General features: G+C 49.4%; 1 protein-coding gene across 1 annotated transcript; it reads left to right on the top strand.

Moving 5' to 3' along the window:
* Positions 1-11821: 11821 nt before the first annotated feature.
* LOC4345184 (aberrant root formation protein 4) lies at positions 11822-17104 on the top strand. Its single transcript, XM_015794704.3, has 14 exons — positions 11822-11981; positions 12060-12239; positions 12360-12509; positions 13028-13097; positions 13345-13523; positions 13637-13696; positions 13800-13953; positions 14047-14106; positions 14192-14460; positions 14536-14607; positions 14808-14885; positions 15236-15436; positions 16162-16213; positions 16779-17104. The coding sequence occupies exons 1-14, from the start codon at positions 11838-11840 to the stop codon at positions 16991-16993; spliced, it is 1884 nt and encodes a 627-aa protein (XP_015650190.1). The 5' UTR covers positions 11822-11837; the 3' UTR covers positions 16994-17104.
* Positions 17105-17555: the final 451 nt, after the last annotated feature.

The raw sequence follows: 17555 nt of genomic DNA, 5'->3' as shown, positions 1-17555 counted from the left end.
TAACACCAGGAGGCGGCGGATCCCCAGCCCGGCCGCCATTCTGAGTCCGGCAAGGAGTCCCTCGTACTCTGCCATATTATTAGTCGCTCGAAAGTCGAGACGGACCAAGTATCTGAGGACGTCTCCGTTTGGAGAGGTCAACGTGACCCCCGCACCGGCGCCCTGGAGAGACAGAGAACCGTCGAACTGCATCACCCAGTGGGTGGTGCGAGGCAGCTGAGAGGGGTCCGTGCTGGCCTCGGGTATTGAGACGGTCTCTGGAGCCGGGGTCCACTCTGCCACAAAATCGGCGAGGGCCTGGCTCTTGATAGCGTGGCGTGGTTCAAAGTGCAGATCGAACTCAGAAAGCTCGATTGCCCATTTTACCACTCGTCCTGTACCCTCTCGATTATGCAAGATTTGCCCGAGGGGGTAAGACGTAACCACAGTGACCCGATGCGCCTGGAAATAATGGCGCAGTTTCCTCGAGGCCATCAGAATAGCGTAAAGCATCTTCTGGGCCTGAGGGTATCGGGTCTTGGCGTCCCGGAGGGCCTCACTAACAAAATAGACAGGCCGCTGCACCTTTCGGCGGGGCCGATCCCCTTCGCTAGGGGCCGTATCCCCGGGGCGTTCTTCGTCCAAGTGGCCTCTTGGGGGGCACTTGTCTTCTGTGCCGATGACCTCGGGGTCGGAGGATGAAAGGGGCGGCCTTCCCTCAGTGGCCTCGGGGCCGTCCTGAGGGTCGGGGGCTCCTGGCATCGTCGGACAAGCGGGCAAAGGGCCAACTCCGGTCGTCAGGGGCCTCTGGCCTCCGTTCGGCTCGGGGGCCTCTTCTCCCTGCTCTTTCCCGGGTCGAGTCAGCACAGGGTTAGCCTCGGGGTCAGAAGGCGTTAAGTGCGGCCTTCCCGCAGTGGCCTCGGGGCCCTCCTGAGGGTCGGGGGCACCTAGCACCGTCTGACAAGCGGGCAGAGGGCCGGCTCCGGTCGTCAGGGGCCGTAGGCCACCGTCCGACTCGGGGGCCTCTCCTCCCCGCTCGCTCCCGGGCCAAGTTAGCACAGAATGGGGGTGCACAAAATGAGGATTGTCTTCATCGCGCTCCACAACCAACGCTGCACTAACTACTTGGGGGGTCGCCGCTAAGTAAAGTAGCAGGGGCTCATTTGGCTCCGGGGCGACTAGAACCGGGGGAGAGCTGAGATATGCCTTTAACTGAGTAAGGGCATGTTCAGCTTCCTCCGTCCAAGTAAACGGCCCCGAGCGCTTGAGGAGCTTAAACAAGGGTAGCGCCTTCTCTCCCAGCCTTGATATGAAACGACTTAGGGCGGCCACGCAACCGGTGACGCATTGCACATCCCTAAGTTTGCTGGGGGGGCGCATCCGCTCGATAGCTCGAATCTTCTCGGGGTTGGCCTCAATGCCTCGGGCAGAGACCAAGAACCCGAGAAGCTTGCCCGCAGGTACACCAAACACACACTTATCGGGGTTCAGCTTTATGCGGGCGGAGCGGAGGTTCTCAAAAGTTTCCGCTAGATCTGAAAGTAAAGTTTCTTGGTTGCGCGTTTTTACAACCAAGTCATCGACATAAGCCTCAACATTACGTCCTATTTGGCTACCCAAAGAAATTCGAGTAGTACGTTGAAAAGTAGGAACTGCATTCTTTAACCCGAAGGGCATTGATGTATAACAATAGGTTCCTACGGGGGTAATGAACGCAGTTTTCTCCTCATCCTCCCTAGCCATGCGAATCTGATGGTAACCAGAGTATGCATCTAGAAAACACAAAAGGTCGCACCCCGCAGTGGAGTCGACGATCTGATCTATGCGAGGCAGGGGGTAAGGATCCTTAGGACATGCCTTGTTAAGGTCGGTGTAGTCGATGCACATCCGAAGCTTGCCGTTCGCCTTGGGAACGACCACCGGGTTCGCCAGCCACTCCGGATGGATGACTTCACGGATGAATCCGGCCTCCAGAAGCCTCGCCACCTCCTCGCGGATGAAGGCTTGACGTTCCGGGGCCTGCCGCCGCACTTTCTGCCGGACCGGCCTTGCGCCCGGCCGCACGGCGAGACGGTGCTCAATCACCTCCCTGGGGACCCCGGGCATGTCCGCTGGTCTCCATGCGAAGACGTCAGCGTTTGCCCGCAGGAAGGAGACGAGCGCGTCTTCCTATTTGCCATCCAGAAGACCACCGATCCGTGTGGTCTTGGATGGGCCGTCGCCCAAGGCAACCTCCTTGACCGGGACCTCGTCGCATGTGGCAATCCGCTGCCTCGGGGCGGTGGGGGCAGAGGGGCCAAGCCTCTCGTCACCACCCTCGGGCTTGGACGCAGCAGCGAGGCGGTCGGCGCGCTGCTCCATGCAAGCGAGCGCGACTTTAAGATCGCCATGGACAGAGATGGGGCCACCGGGGCCCGGCATCTTCATCTGGAGGTAGGCGTAGTGGACCGCCGCCATGAACTTCACCAACGCGGGCCTCCCTAGGACCGCGTTGTAGGGCAGACTGAGGTCCGCCACATCGAAGCTCACCCGCTCCGTGCGGAAGTTGGCGGGTCCACCGAAGGTGACCGGTAGGTCGATGTGACCTAATGGCCACGTGTGCCCCGGCGTCACACCGATAATCGGCTGGGACGGTCGGAGCACCATCCCCGGGGCCTTGATGGCATCAAAAGCCGCGGGGGAAAGGATGTTGAGGGCCGCTCCTCCATCTATGAGGACACGTCCCAACTTCACGTTGCAGATGGTGGGGGAAACCACCATCGCAACCTGCCCTCCCCGGGCAATGCACGGTGGGTGGTCGGTCTGGTCGAAAGTGAGAGCAACCTCCGACCACCGCGCCCGACGCATCGCCTCATGAGTAGGGGCCATGGCCAGAAGCTCTCGCTTCATAGCCTTGAAGCTCCGGCGAGAGACGTGAGCACACGCTCCTCCATCGACGGTGGCAATGGTGGCCCCAGGTTCTTGGAAACCTAGGTCATCATCACCATCATCGATGTCAACAGCGGGGGCCTTCTGCTTGGCCTCACTTCGCCGTTTGCCGGAAGGAACCGCCGGGGACTTGCCCTCACGGCGTTCCTGCCTCCTGTCCTCCTCCCACTTCCTCGTTCGCTCAGCCAGGTTTTTGACTGCACGACAGTCCGCGAGATCGTGGAGGGAGGTGTTGTGGACGGAGCACCACCTGCCGGCGGGGCGCTCCCTGCTGGGAGTACCAGCCTCTTTCTTTTTGTCGCTCGCAGGCCTCCCCTTTCGAGTGGCCCGCGGAGCGCCCTCGACGGCGAGGACATGACCCTCGTCGCCGGAACGGTCCGACCTCTTCTTCCTCCTCCTGTCACGCCGCCCTGTCTGAGCGGCGGATCCGGGGGCGGCCGAAGCTGCCACTCCGGAACCGGAGGAGTTCCATGTCCACGCTTCCTCCTTACGAGCCACTCGGTCCGCGAGCTGAAAAAGCTCCGCGGTAGTCTGGGGCTCTTTGGAAGCGATCTTTTCGAGCATGCGGTTGTGCCGCACGCCCCCCCTGAACGCGTAGATCACCGCGTGTGCAGGGATGCATGGTATAGTATTGCGGACTTGGCAAAACCGCTGAATGTACGAGCGAAGCGACTCATCATCGCCTCGCTGTACTGCGTGCAAGTCCGCTTCTTCGCCTGGGCGCGGATATGTGCCTTGGAAGTTCATGGTGAACTGTTGGCACAAATCTTCCCAGGAGTGGACCGACGCGGGTGGCAGGTTCATTAGCCAACCCCGCGCCTGTCCTTTTAGGGCCATGGGAAAGAAGTTCGCCATGACCCTGTCGTCACCCCCAGCGGCCTCGATCCCGGTCGTATAGACCTGGAGAAACTCGGTGGGGTTGACGCTCCCATCGTACTTCTCGGTGATGGTGGGCCGGAACCTTGGGGGCCAACGGACATTCCGAAGACTCGCCACAAAGGCTCTACAGCCAACACCACCGGCCGGGGGCACGGAGGGCTGATCCTCACGTCCATGTCGAGGTGACACTCTGGACGAAGAGGCGCCCTCCGTTGCGCGGGGAGTACGCCGGTTATTACGCCGGCGCTCGATGTCGATGCGGGCATCCGGCTCTCCATGCTGATCCTCCCGAGTTGGAGGTGTCGACGAGGGAGTGGCGGCCGAATGGCGCGCAGCAGCCGCCGCTCGCCGCGCCCTCCGCCTTGACGACACGGAGCCGGTGGTAGCGGCGCCGGAGGTCTTGGTGGTGGCGGACCGTCCACCAGCACCCAGGCGCTGCTGTGCCGTCATGACCAAGTTGGCCACGTCTTCCAGCCATCGTTGGGCTGGAGACTCCGGGTCATGGACGACAGGCGGGTGTCGTAGGAGCGCACCAGCAGCCTGAAGCGCACCCTGAGGCGTGCTGCCGTCGCCGTAGACGAGGAGGCGACGCTCCCCATCTCGCCGTTCTCCTGCATCACCTGCGACTGGTGATGCCACGGACTTGTCGACCCTCTCAAGCGCCTCCCCCTGCTTAGGGCTTTGGCGCGGAGGAGGTGGGGGAGTACGAGCTCGACGGCGTGGATTCGGCTCCCCGTCGTCGCCGCTCACACTCGGAGAGAGGTCGTGCGCTTTTCCTTGCTCGGCCATTAGGCTGAACAAGAAAAACTTGGCGCACACGGAAGAGTCTGAGAGCTCAGAAAGCACACACTGAGCCCCCTACCTGGCGCGCCAGATGACGGAGCTCGTGGCCCCTCACCGGGAGACCGCGCAGGCCCCCCTTTGCCAGTTCGGCCGGGGGCTTAGGGTGAGATCTCAAGCTCTCTCTGTATCTCTCTGTATGTGGAAAGATCACCCGCCCGCAAGACACACGAGACACGGACGATGTATACAGGTTCGGGCCGCTGCGAAGCGTAATACCCTACTCCTGTGTTTTTGTGGATTTGTGTATGGACAAGTTACAAAGGATTAACTTCCTTTCCCCTCAGCCTTCTCCCAGGGAAAAGTCCCCCCTCTAAATGGGCAAGGTCCTCCTTTTATATCTCAAGGGGATACCACATGCACCTTTCTCTTTCCAAACTGGACTGTTCTTTTTCTCTTTAATGGGCGGAGATCGGTACGGTTTCCATCCGGGAGCCCTTCTGATGGGACAGCCCACACCTACCCCCACCTCCCCCGAAGACAGAGATGACGCGGGACCGTGGCTGTCTGTCGATGACGCGACCAGTGCCAGACCGGTCATTCTTGTCCACCACGCGTCAGCTTAACAACGTGCATGTTTGCCCTTCTTCGTGTAACACCTTGCCTGTAATGGTTAGGATGAAGCCTGGTATAAATCTGACCAGGGCTAACGTGCCATCTCTAAGAGATAACACGCTAGCTCCGGCTTGAGACGAGTGCCTAGAGGCTTTCGTCTTGACGGGATGGGGCAAGGCGTGCGTCAGACCGCCAGTCGCCACCTAACCCGTGATCTGACCGGTCTGTGACTGGTCACAGACCGAATAAAGGAACGCGCTGTACTGCGTTGCATGCAGCGTGACACGCTTGACCAGACTGCAATAAATGCTGTTAGGTGAGCACAGCTGTGCTCACTTATCCCATATATGTGGCGCAGACTTCCTTAAGGGGTCGGGGTGCCTCGGCCCTCGGGGCCGGGGCAAGCGCAACCCGACCCCCCCCTCGGGGGAAATCAGGAGGAGGGCGGACACCTCACCCTCGGGCCCGACGTCCCCGAAGGTGCCAGGCCACGTGGGCGATTGTGTCTGCCTCAAGCCTCTGGTCATGATACTCCCGGTCCCATATCACCGACAAGCCGCTATGTAGGATTCCTACAAACGCTCCTAAACCGCCACATGGCGCTCTAATAAATTTTGAGAAAAAAGAAAAATATCTAACCGTTTATTTTTATTTAAAACGGTGGACCCGATAATACTAACCATTAGATTAAATCCACCGACCATAATTTGTTACGATAAAAATTATTAGATCTATTTTTAAGTGGAACTTTAATTTATATATGAATGATCTTGGTGACATAAATAAACAATTACTTTTTTAGCCGATCTACACATTTAATTTAAGACACGCTTAAGCGAAGCCATCCATGATAAATCATTTGTGATAGGTCTCATCACGGATCAAAACATAGCATGTTTGAAATATGTCTGTAGGGATAATCCATCATAGAAGTAAGATCATCTATGACAGGCGTAGTTTTGACGAATTATGCATATGAACTAACTGATGATAAGTCTCCGCTTTCCACTTCCTCTCTCAGTTTTATAGCAAATGAGATAAAAAAAATAATTAGATGGCTAAATATTTTTTTAACATATTTGATTTTTAGTTTGATCCATATTGACCATGTTTTGGTATGTAAGATTATACACTAAAAGTCTATGAAAATTCCTACAAATGCTTCTCAGCTGCCATGTGTACCCTATAAATGCTCCTAAGCCGCCGCTTGGCACTTTGTTAGATTAAAGAAATTCTTAAAAATTCTAAGAAAAAAACAAAACATCTAACCATTGATTTTCATTTAATCCGATGGACCCAATAATTTTAACCATTATATCAATCTCTAAAAGACAAGTGCGTGGGCCGCGGTTGAAGAACGAGACATGGGGCCTCTTCTGCTCTGCGCACCACATGGGCAGCTGTCGGATGGGAGCCACGGCGGGCGACGGCGCCGTCGATGTCCGCTGCGAGAGCTAGGAGGCGGGGTGGCTGTACGTGTGCAACAGCTGGCTGTACGTGTGCAACAGCTGCGTGCTGCCCACCACGGTGGGCGTAAACCCCATGATCACCATACAGTCAGTGCGTGTATTGCGTCGCCAATAGCATCGCTGACTCCCTGTCCGGTAAAACGAATTTCTGTTTGGATCATTAGTCCCTGGTGGAAGATTGAGAAGGAAAATACCTCACTTTAATAATTCAAACAAGAAGGGAAATACCATCCCTTTAATTAAGAAGGGAAATACTTCACTTTAATTTAAATTCATTTTGTTAGACCTGTTTTCGAAACGTGCCCGCGTGAATGAGCGGGCTACCTTCCTAGTTGAAGTTAAAACACTCATAAGTTGAAAAATAAAATCTGTTTCCAAAACGTGCAATTGTTTACTCTAATTATCACTAGTTTATAAAGTCACGCGTTCGCGCGACTATAATTTTCCTATTTATTTAGATGTGTGTATATGTTATTTAATTAGTTTAAATAAGTATTTATGAAACATGCTTTGCAATAATTGTAGCTATAACATAATAGATTTATCTTGATTCTTTTGTTAATAGTATTATTATAAAAATAAATAACTTACCAGATTTTTATGAACGTATCATTTGCAGTAAGTAGACTTGTAATCTGAAATGCCAATTCTTCTTTCGGCTTTCAGTGGTGAGTGTAAAGGCTAGGGTTAATTTCTATTCATCTCCACCATTGTTTGTAATTACATTTTATTGTAGGACTGCAAAAAGGTAATTACATCTATCGTCACCTCTCCTACCCTCCACACTTCCGCAGTTCTCCTTTTCATTTTCGTTGCTGTAGCTTTTTTTTCTCTCCCACTAATCCTCTGTTTGATTGCCTTCCTCTTTTTACATATTCATATAATTTAGAATGTAGGTTGTCCTTCTGCTCATTCATCTGCACACTATACACATTTGAGAAGAAACCACGTGGTACCGCGAACGATCGCTAATTTATAATCGCACTATCCATCAACTGCTTAATAGTTGCGGCAATTTCGGTAGCAGCCCAAGTCGTTATTGTTGATTAGCACAAGAAGTGTCCAAATTATTTTCCAGTCTGCCTTTTTAGCTAATCTGTTCCGGACACGGCTCGCCATACAAATTGGACACAAGATCGCTTAAATTACTACTCGTTTTTTTCCCAGTTGAGATTTACAATTTTTCGTCGACCGAAGAGCTCGATCGATCGGTCGATCGACCACAGATCATGGATTCCCGTAACCTATCTCGTCGCAAGCAGAGAGCTCGCCTGGAACATAAGACGGCCGACGGCGACGAGCGAGAGAGGAGCGAGGAAGGGCGCCGCCAGATCGCCGTGCGGTTAGCCGCGGTGGTCTCCGGGTCCCTGATGCTCGCCGCCGCCGTGCTGCTGGAGATGCACATGTTGATGGGTGGTCTCCGGGAGCTCGACGCCATGAGCTTCTCGGGCTTCGTCATGCAGCACGTCGTCGTCGTGCTCGCCGCCGCCGGCCTCCTCCTCGTGGCGTTGGCTGGCTGCCCGCCGTGGGACGACGAGCGGCGGCGCTGACGGCGCATCTATAGCTCTCTGATGGCGATAGCTTCGAAAAAAAAAGGTTAATTGGATCATGCTATTATAAATTCTTCAGTTTTAAAATATACCATTTCAACTATTTAAAGGTATGCCATTATAATTTTTCGGGTATTGAAAATATACCATTACATACCCTTTGGATGTGTTTAATAAAAATTTTGGACCAAATTGTCCTCGTCTTCTTCCTTTGCCTCCTCCCATTTCTCTCTGTTGTTCATCTTCTTCCTTCCATTGCTTGCTGCTAGAAGACGTACCGTTGGTTGGTTGCTTGCTTGCTACCGGGCAGAAGCTAGTGGAATGTATTTTGGATGTTTGACTAACTCGATTCGGCTCAGAAAAAAAAAGATTTTCAGATTGAGATTAGGAGTACACAGTAACGATCGCTTTGTTTTGATCATGCACAGGGCGCGCTCGTCGACGAGCACGTAATCGGTGGACCACGCCATGCTGGCCGAGAAAGGAGATGGGGAGGAAGAATACTAGTTGCCAGATCCAAAAGGGAAAGAAATACATACTGTGTGTCCACCCTCATCTTCTCCCTTCGTCTTCTCCCTTCGTCTTCATCTTCTCCCTTCGTCTTCCTTTCCCTTCTCCCCTCTCCCTCCCTAGATGCAGCTGCCTGCAACACACAGTATGTTGGTGTTGCCCACATTCGCGAAGAGCCTGGCTGAACCGCTGCCCCAGCCATGTGCGTAACCACGACGCGCGCGGTCGACCATTCTCAGCTGCCCGAGGAAGTTGACGTACGTCCATAGCATGCCACGTGGCAGACCTCGTGCGGCCAATGCCAGCACCATTACTCTTGACTTAAGATCAACTGGACAAAAGGTCACAATTTAGACCTCCATTACGAGTTTCAAAGTTAGACGACCTGTATCATTTTCTCCAAATGCTTCACACTTTAGTTTCACTGCAATAGAATAGGTCGCTTTGCAGTGACATGGAATTGATCAGGAAGATAAAGAAGAGGATGTATTGGTACCTTACTGCTTGAAATCGTCCCAACTATCACTGAATGTCAACAATGCATCAACAAAAGCCATCCCTGCAATTGCCTTCGCTTGTTGGCAATGTTCTTTGGAATTGGAGGTCTTTAGAATTGGAGGTCCCGCGTAGGCAATGCGATAGTGAAAACCGGCTTCCTCTCCGCCAGCGTCGAGCTCCCTCTTCAGCCCTTCCTCATCGGTGGGCCACCGCCGTTGCCTATTGGAGCCGCTCCTCCACTTGGCAGTGGTGTTGTTTGAGTGGCTGTCACATGGGCCATACATATTTTGTTTTCATTTATCTTTTCATTTGATTGATATATGGATCCTATATTTTCTGTTTCATTTCTTAATTTTCTAATTTTTGCTTCTAGTGACAAGTCAACGTCATGTGGGACAAGGACCAAGTCAATCCAGCCACGTAGGCGTCACGTTAGCCGAAAATTATCTTGAGACCTCGTTTGCATTGATTTTGGGAGTTGAGGGCACGTTATATCCGATATTACCGTCCAAGGATATTATTTAAACTTGATGTTAAAAGATAAGTGACCTAAAGTGAACTTGTTCCTCAACCTTTTCATCCCTTTAGTCTGATACTGAAGCACCTATCCATGTGCACCCAGGCTTCAATTGAGCCCATCAGCCCTTCCCCGGTTTTCGTTTGCAGCTCAAATGCTCGTACTATTGTAGATTTTATTTGAAACTGTTCTATTAAAACCCATATCAACGCACATGATATTATTCAGTTTCAGTAAATGATGAATTGTGGTAAGTCTTGCATTTGTAAGATGATTTGTACTTAGAACCGCCACAACCGTACGCATTCGAAAAGTTATTTTCGTAACAGTACGTGTTAGAAATTATCGTCGATATTAAAACTAGACAGGTTCCTACGAAGTTCAATAGTGTACGAACATACGGGGAAACGATATTTTTTTTTGTGCTTTTTGCAAATGCGTGAAGCCGTGAATGGATATTCGATATATAACTCGGAGGCAAAACTCGTACGTTGCCCAAAGCCCCAAACTCACAAATCCATACAGTATAATTCTTTCAGAAGACGAAAACGTAGAGATGTCTTGCTAGCTAGCTAAAATTTACAATTGATATTAACAGATTATCAAAGCGTACATATATAAACAATTGCAAAGAGGCTATTAAGCGAGCCATTCATCATGCATGCCTAGAAACACCAACACGTAGACGTAGTTCATGAGATCAACAACTTGGAGGAGATTGTGCAACGGGCGGCTGCGGCGGCGGCGGCGCGGCGAGGCGGGCGGTGCCGGCGATGAGGATGTAGAGGGGACCGGGCGGGTAGGTGGCGCCGAAGAGGCGGAACCCCTGCTGCTTGAAGGCCCAGACATGGACGACGTCCTTCTCCTTGATGCCGCACCGGGCGATGAAGTCGAGGTAGCCTTCCCCCTTGATGATGGCGGCGCCGCTGCTGTCCCACCGCGTCAGCAGCAGCCGCTTCATGCCGCCGCGCAGGTGCACCAGCGTCACCGGCAGCCCGCCGTGCGACCTCCCCTTCTTCTTCTTCTTCTTCCTCCCGCCCGGCCCCGCCGTCTCCTCCTCCTCCTGCTGCTGCTGCTGCTCCGCGACGGCGACGGCGGTGTCGCTCTCCGGTTGCGGCGGAGTTGTTACTGCAGCTTCCTCCTCCTCCTCCTCCTGCTGCTGCTCCACGACGACGGCGGTGTTGTTCTCCTCCGGTTGCGGCGGAGTTAATCCTGCAGCTTGAGCTTCATCCTCCTCCTTGCGCAGGAAGCTGGCAGCGATGGCCTCGCGGCGGGTGAGCATGGGGATGAGGCTGCGGCCGACGCCGCCGCACGCGAGGCGGAACCGATTCTGGTGCGAGTCGAGGTCGGTGCGGGTCACCGTCTTCTCCTCGATGAACACCAGCGGCAGGTCGTACGGGAGCCCCAGCCGGTAGAACACTATCTTCCGTATCCACGACGGCTCGTTCGGCACTTCCCCCGCCGCCAGCGACGACGACGACGCCGGCGCCACGGCGGCGAGCGGGACCGCATCGATGGGCGCCGACGCCGAAGCCGCCGCCACGTACGGCACCAGAGCGCCGGCCGCCGCCCGCTTCTTCCCCCGTAGACGATCTTCCTCCCCCGCCCCGCCGGCGACGAGAAGCCGCTTGCGGCCAACGACGCGGTGGCTGTTGCCGTTGCCGTTGCCCCCCGCCGGCGCCATCGTAGGCTGTGCACCCCCTTGCTTTTTGCCGGAGCACATGGCCGCCGGTGAGGTCGTCGTCGATCGGAGATGGATCGATCGACTTGAGCTGTGTCGCGAATTCGACCGAGATCTCTCTAGCAATGGAGACGCGGGGTTGTGGATGGCTCTCATCCCGCAATGCGCAGCGCTGGATTTATAGCGGCGGGGAATGCTCGTCGACTCCTACTCGGACTCCTTCCCCTACGCCTATCTGATCTGATGCATTCGTCGTGTTCGTCACGGAATGGGAAATGCAGTTCGTGTAAACCGACTTGGAAACCGATGGCCCACTAGATCGCATGGGTGATTTGGGCTTAGGCCCACTCGCTGGTATTGCTCATCGAGTCCGAGTCGGACTCCAAATTGTCTAATGGGCTACCGGCCCAAAAGTACGCGTCCACTTTAGTATGGGCCTCGTGTCCACAGAAGCAACACCACACCACCACGCACGCCTCCGCCGCCGCTCCATGGACGCCGGCGACACATCCGCCGCCGCCGCTGTAGCCCCTACCCCGGCGCGGCTGCGGGAAGCGCTCGCCGCCCTCTCCAAGGTAATCGCGCAAGCTGAGCCCTAGGATCTCCTTCTGCCGTGTACCCTAGCTAAACCCTAGGATCTCCTTCTGCTCCAGGCGTTCGAGTCCGGGGATTGCTCCGATGGATCCGCCGCGGCGGCCGTCTCCGACCTCCTCAACGCCGCCGCCGATGCAGCTGATGCGGAGGCCGACGCCGAAGACGAGGCGGCGGCCGGGGTCGTCGAGGAGATGCTCCGGGAGGTGCACGCGTTCCTCTCGTCCCCGTCCTCGAATCAGGTTCGATATCCTGTGCTTGCGTGTGATTGGTCTCTCCGCGTGGTGTTTCATGTTGCGATTCGCGGGGTGGGACGGGAGTAATTTTGGTGATCTCCTGACATTGTTGCCGTCTCGTAATAGTTGGCCATAGATGCTCTCTCACTAGAGCTGGTAAAACCTGTGGCGAAGCTGGGGGCACTGATGAGGAATTGCTGGGACATTGCCAACGCTATCATTGAATTCTTCGTGTCAAACTGCAACCCGAGGGACATGCTCTCCATCCTATGTGAGGTCAGTCACGCGTGCGTTTATTCTTGATAAATCCTGGCATTTGGCTTTACAGTTGCGTCTTGCAATGTTGATGAAATTCAGAATATAGACCCATACAGAGGTAACCTGTGTCTCCTTTAACTCTGAAAGATCCTGTGATTGGAAAGAGTTCTGGTTTTTATTTTATTGAGGGATGAAGGAAAAAGTCCATTTACAAGACTGAACTATCATCAAAATCTGAAATTCAACTCGGAACTTTGAAATGTGACACTATTCTTTACCCTTTCAAATAGATCTGGATAAGTTTTATAGTTTTTTAAATATGAACTGATGTTCCATTGTTTATTTGTTGCATCCAGTCCAAACTTGCACAATGCCAGGGCACTGGAATGTCCATTCATAATTGAGCATATTTTCATTTTGCATTCAATATTTCCAGACGACAATATATCTCTACCTCCTTCCCTCGCTTCTGCTCTCTGGGTTCCTATGGTATATTGCTCACCTTTTTGTCATGACATTATGTTGCTTTAATACAGGCAGTAGATGCACCATTGGCATCAAATGGCTCAGTGTACTTTGTTCTTCTATTCAAGGAGCTAGCCAAAGGTATATGTTTTTATATGAAGATTTCCACAGCCATCTCTCTGCTCATCGTTTGGAAATTTTGGTTTCTAATGGATGAATTTCCAGATAGGAATTGAGATACTTAATGCTCTATGCCTATATATATATAAGTTTAGATATATTCGCTTGACATATGTTACACACCTTGTGTGAATATTAACTGGTTAACATTTGTATTATTAAATATGTTTTTTTTCTATTCTTCCTAGCTAATTGTGCTTTGGGCTAGTGCTTGTTTTGATTCAGAGGAGGCATACTGAGCAAGTAAAAGTCACACTTCCTGCTGTCCTTCGAGTTATGAATGCTGTTATACCAGAATGTGACGAGGAACATGGAAAGATCATCGTTGATATGTACAATGCAGCACTTAGAATTGGCAATGCCATTCAAGAAATGTGCAAAAAAATGGTTTGTTGAGTTAAAATGCCATTCAAGTTGACCCTGTGTCCTAAACAATATGCGGTCGCCTTTTCATTTGTCTTTTCTGATTAATTTTGCATTATTGTTTCCATCACCAAAAGGTAAACCAGACGAATGAAGAACTCTGTTCTGTACTTAGTCTATACTCCCTTCAGAACATAGTAAGTACAAAACTGTGTTATTTATATATGTTATTTTCAATTAGATTTAGAAAGATTTATTTTCTTAATATGTTATTAATTATTATACACTCCTATCTTGCAGGCTCTTGTATCAAGATGCAAACAACAGCATATTCTCTCTGCTTGTGGTTCAGTTGTTCTTCAGCATTCAAAAATTCTGACATTTTGTGGGTTCACTTATTTGGGTCTTTTGACTGGTAATGATGTCACCTCAGCCACCGATAAGATTTCAAAAGGTGTTTAACTTTTCCAAATTATTTTTCACTTGGAAATATTGTATTCTGTTTGCTTGATTGTCAACTGATGCATTTGTTTGCAAAGTGATGTAGATGAAGATGCGGATTTGCTCGAGTGCTTTTCTTTTGCAATGAATGGTGCAAATCTTGCAGGTTTGATGATCATTTTGACTACACTTTCATTGGACAATGCATGTTGTTTAGATACCACTTGGTCACATGCTTGAGCTTTTTGCAGTTATCTGGACCTATATGGATGATGAAATCTCAAAATATGCTGGCGCTGAGCTGGAATCAGCGCTGAAAGATGTTAAGGGCAACCATACGAGGATGTGGCAAGCAATTAACATTCTTAGATATGTGTTGTCTTCAACTCATTACCCATGGGTAATAAAATCCCACAGTTTGGACTTACTGCTGACTATAGCTAATGAAAGTCGTATTGAGGAAATCAATGATCATGTAGATGTTTCATCTTCTGGTCCTCAAATTTTTGCAACACTCAAGGTAATGTTACGCTTTACTTATATATTTAAAAATATGTCCCAATCTACTATATCAACAATTTAAGAACATTCACAGGCCATTGAAAGTGTCATGATTTCCGCCCCAGATGCATTAATGCGGAAGAAAGCTTTTGCTACTTTGAAACAGGCAAGTATCATATATACTGTTGGGTTTTTTCTTTCTCTTTGTTTTAACAATTGTCATGAATATATTTTTGACTTGTGTTTGTATATGTCTGTAAGATAATATGGGCAGGATGGTAACATGTTCCTTCTTCAGTCTGTACTGTGGCATTTCTTCTTTTTCATTTTGAATGTCACTTCTTTATAACGCTGAAATTTTATCAGGTTATTTCAATGGTGCCATCCTCTCAGAGATTCAACATCTTACAGGCTCTTATAAAGAACAGCATCTTCCCTTCATTGGTAAGAACTAAGAACACAATCTCTGCATGCAGTTTAAATGGTATTCTCTCTATCCCAAAATATAGCAACCAAGTACTAGATTAGATGTCTCGTAGCACTAGTGGTGTCTAATCTTGTACTAGGTTGCTATATTTTGGGACGGATGGAGCAAGTAAGAGCATCCTGTTGATGCCCAATATACATATAGGGAAAGAAAGGACCATACAATGGATCTCAGATTTTCAGTTACCGCCACCTAACATTTTCTGGTGTATGATGTGCTTGGATTGATAGAAACATGCAGTTTTATGATTTTTAACTTCATTTTTCAACTCCATCCTTTAAATCGTGAATTATGTTTTTTCTTCTAGACTGCACTTCTCCTAGATCTGGTGAAGGATGAAGTTTCGAGAGAGATTCGTCGAGCTGATCAGGATATTGTTGAATCGGATCAATTACAAGATGGTGGCGAATGGCCACCACCTTGGTTTTCTCATGCACTTGAGTTGGTGGAGCTGATCTTGAAGCCTCCAGAAGGTGGCCCTCCTTGTCTTCCTGATCATGGTGAACAGGTACCCTCTTTTTATGTCACTACTCATGAGGAGCATAAATATCTGTTGGAAGAACTCAGGCAACAGCAACATAGATGGAATAGCATTAGTTGATACAAGATGCCTGTTTCCGTATTAAAATAAAAGGAGGATGACTGTTGGGCAGGAATAGATCTAGATAAGACAGACATGAACTTGGAGACTTGTCTAAATCCACAGAAGGACGTCAAGGACTAGGAGAGTTCTGTTCATCTTTACCTTATTAAATCTCAGTGAACCAGCTGTGTCATCTTAGGCTCTTGAGAAATTAGCGAATGATTATAACAAATGGCTTCAATACTTATAAAGATACTCTTAACAACTGAATAAAATATAGAATAATTAAAGTCTCAACTCCAATCCAAAACATTGAATATCGATCTATCATTTTTCCTTTTTCTTTTCGACTTAATTTGTCAGACTCTCGTAATCTCATTTTTGTAACTTTTAACATTGAATGAATTTATACTAGTAAATTGAGATGAGAAATGCATGTAAATTTTGTGGGAATATTTCATGTTAAATTTGATGTATAAATCAAAGCTGGATTGCGTGAATATCTGGATTCACCTTATATGTTGCCCACTTGTGTTGTGCTTCGTTATTCTTATGTGTCCTGCTAAAGTGGTAATTTTGTTTTACATCATTTTATGGCTTATGCCTAGAAAATAATCTGCCATGGTTCACTTTTTTTTATTTGTATGCAGGTATTATCAGCTTTGAATTTGCTGCGATTTGTTCTGATAATAGATTCAAGAGGTAATCTACAAAAAACCTGTGCTTAAAATTATATGTACTTAACTGAACTGTAACAATAATTGCATGGATTTGCTATTGCAAAACTAATGCTACATGATCACACCATCTATAAGACTATAATCTGCAAGTTTCTCTGTGGCTCTCGAAGCTTAATGTTTTCATAAATTAAATATTTGATTAAACATAATTTTGGTTATCAACGTGCTGGTGCATGGTTCTAATGTTCATTTATCTAACCAATAGTTGTCTAAAACACTTTCTTCTTTTTCATTCTTCCAAATGTCCTTTAATAAAGAGCTGTAACATTGAAACTCTGTTAATGTGAACCTATATAGTGTACTAATCCCAAGTAATGTGTTGAAAAAATTGCATATGTCCTTTTTAGTTTCCAAGCTTGTAAACCCATAGAATCAAAGATGGCTCGAGACATAAAAAGAAGTGGTTGCATCTTATTTGAACAAAAGATGCATGGTGTTCGACTTCATGAATGGATTAAGGCTCATGTGATTTAGTCCTGGGATTAATGTGAATCGTCAGTTTGATATATTTTTCCCATTTTGTCCAGGATCAAGATCAAGAAAAATGTTTGGGGAAGAGACTATGAGGAAGGTGTACTCAGAGTGGCTGATGCCATTAAGACCAATTGTTGCAGGAATTCAATCAGAAAGTGAAGAGGATGGTAGCGACGTTGCAAATCATATCATGTGCTCGTTAAATCCTGTTCAATTAGTATTGTACCGCTGCATTGAGCTGGCAGAGGAAAAGATGAAAGGTTTCTAACGTTTTCAGTTCACTGGTTTTTGTACAATATACTGCTGTCTCGAGGCAAAACATGAACAAGTTGTGAATATTATCCCAATGATTTGAAGTTGCGTTTTTTTATGTTGTACAGTGATACTGTCGTCCTTCATAATTCATTTTGCTGGATGGTCTCGTTCGCTTTTTGCAAAGCTGCACCGGCCGAGCCGTGCCCGCGCGCCACGCATGGCCGCCACACGGCTCCGGCCGATCCGTGCCCGCACGCCGTCCACGCGCCGCATGGCCGCCGCCGCCGCGCATGGCCGCCGACCGGGCGCGCCATTGACGGGGAGAAGAAAAGGAGAGGGAAAAGAAGGAAAGAGGAAGAAGAAAGAAGGAAAGAAATTAGCGGCTTTGCAAAAGAGCCGCTGGATTTTTTGGAAATCACGCGCATAACTCCCAGCATGGAAACTTTTTGCGCATAGGACCCTAGCATTTCGGAAACTCCCATTTCTAACCATCGACTGCATGGAAACTTAGAAATAGGCCCTTAAACTTTGCAGATTTCGCTTATATTTCATTTTGGAGCATATTATGTCTTAGT

Source organism: Oryza sativa, chromosome 8, assembly GCF_034140825.1.
Source record: "Oryza sativa Japonica Group chromosome 8, ASM3414082v1".
Lineage (NCBI taxonomy): Eukaryota > Viridiplantae > Streptophyta > Magnoliopsida > Poales > Poaceae > Oryza > Oryza sativa.
Note: the sequence above shows the minus strand (reverse complement) of the source record. Positions and strands in the feature narration are given on the sequence as shown.

Bases quoted from the DNA above. Each gene is read 5' to 3' on its own strand.
- LOC4345184 (XM_015794704.3), top strand. From the start codon at position 11,838: ATGGGCCTCGTGTCCACAGAAGCAACACCACACCACCACGCACGCCTC. The intron at 13,098-13,344 runs GTATATGTTTTT...GCTTTGGGCTAG, and splicing joins ATTCAAGGAGCTAGCCAAAG to TGCTTGTTTTGATTCAGAGG. The intron at 13,954-14,046 runs GTGTTTAACTTT...AAAGTGATGTAG, and splicing joins CACCGATAAGATTTCAAAAG to ATGAAGATGCGGATTTGCTC.